This window comes from Pygoscelis adeliae, unplaced genomic scaffold (genome assembly GCF_000699105.1).
Source record: "Pygoscelis adeliae isolate BGI_AS28 unplaced genomic scaffold, ASM69910v1 Scaffold174, whole genome shotgun sequence".
In the NCBI taxonomy this organism is placed as follows: domain Eukaryota; kingdom Metazoa; phylum Chordata; class Aves; order Sphenisciformes; family Spheniscidae; genus Pygoscelis; species Pygoscelis adeliae.
In genome coordinates, this window is record NW_008824676.1 from 3,303,176 (window position 1) to 3,304,160 (window position 985).

Below are 985 nucleotides of genomic sequence, written 5' to 3' on the forward strand. Positions count from 1 at the left end.
TGGACTGTTGAAAAAGCAATAAAAACAATTACATTCTCCTGTTAGAATCTTTCACATACTCAAGTTGAAACTGTCTCTATCAGTTACCTTTCTGTAGCTTTACAACATGTTTCTACTTTCCTCTGACCTGTCTTCTTTCACGCTTGAAAAAAAAAAATATTACCTTTGAGATGAACCTTACCCCAGCTTCTTCCTTCAGGTGTTTTATGTACAACTTTCTCCTCTTATCCGCACTTTTATCTTGTACAATGATTTCACGCCAGTTTTTGCTTACTTTCCAAATGCTGGAATAAATGAATGAAAAAAATTATCCACTTTCACATTTTTGCCAAGTAGTAAGAAGTCATGATAGTAAGACTACCTTTTAAAGCTTTTTAGCATGATTTCATATACTATTGGTCATTTTACAGAATACTGCTATATACTTCAAGAGTTCACCATATTGTTATGAAACACAGATCTCATGTACTCTTATGCACCACTGTATAAGAGTAATAGAAGAGTTTAGAGAACAATTGCAATATAAATAACACAGCATGTCTTTGACTTACAAAATTAAGTAAGTTTCTCCCTTCCACATAAGCCACTTACCAAGTTTGTTTCTAAAGTCACATTTTTGTGTGTTAAGTGTTCTGAAAACATCCGTGCCCTTACACTTCCACCTATTCTCCCATTCCCTTTGTAACTAATAACACACGGCACTCGATTTCTTTGAAATGAGTGATAGTTTCTATTGATTAAAAATTAATCTAGAACGTTACTCATGAAGCAAAATTCTTTGAGCATCTTTGTGCTTAGAAATAATTGAGGAAATTAAATACACAAGGAAAAAAAAATCTAGAAAACGTGTTTTGAGTACTATACATTATTGGGGAACTTGTAATGAGAAGTTGTTACTTCCTAGGCTTAAAGAAATTTTTAAACAAATTCTATTGACAATACCCACTATTCCAGAAGTTATTTTAAATTTATTTACAGAGACACA

At 32.2% G+C, this 985-nt stretch overlaps 1 protein-coding gene across 1 annotated transcript in view; it reads right to left on the reverse strand.

Moving 5' to 3' along the window:
- FBXO43 (F-box protein 43) overlaps window positions 1-985 on the reverse strand; it is a 3,782-nt gene that overhangs the window by 1,249 nt on the left and 1,548 nt on the right. Inside the window, exon 2 of the mRNA XM_009323071.1 lies at window positions 182-284. Coding sequence (XP_009321346.1) covers window positions 182-284 — 103 coding nt within the window. The remainder of the gene's footprint in view (window positions 1-181; window positions 285-985) is intronic.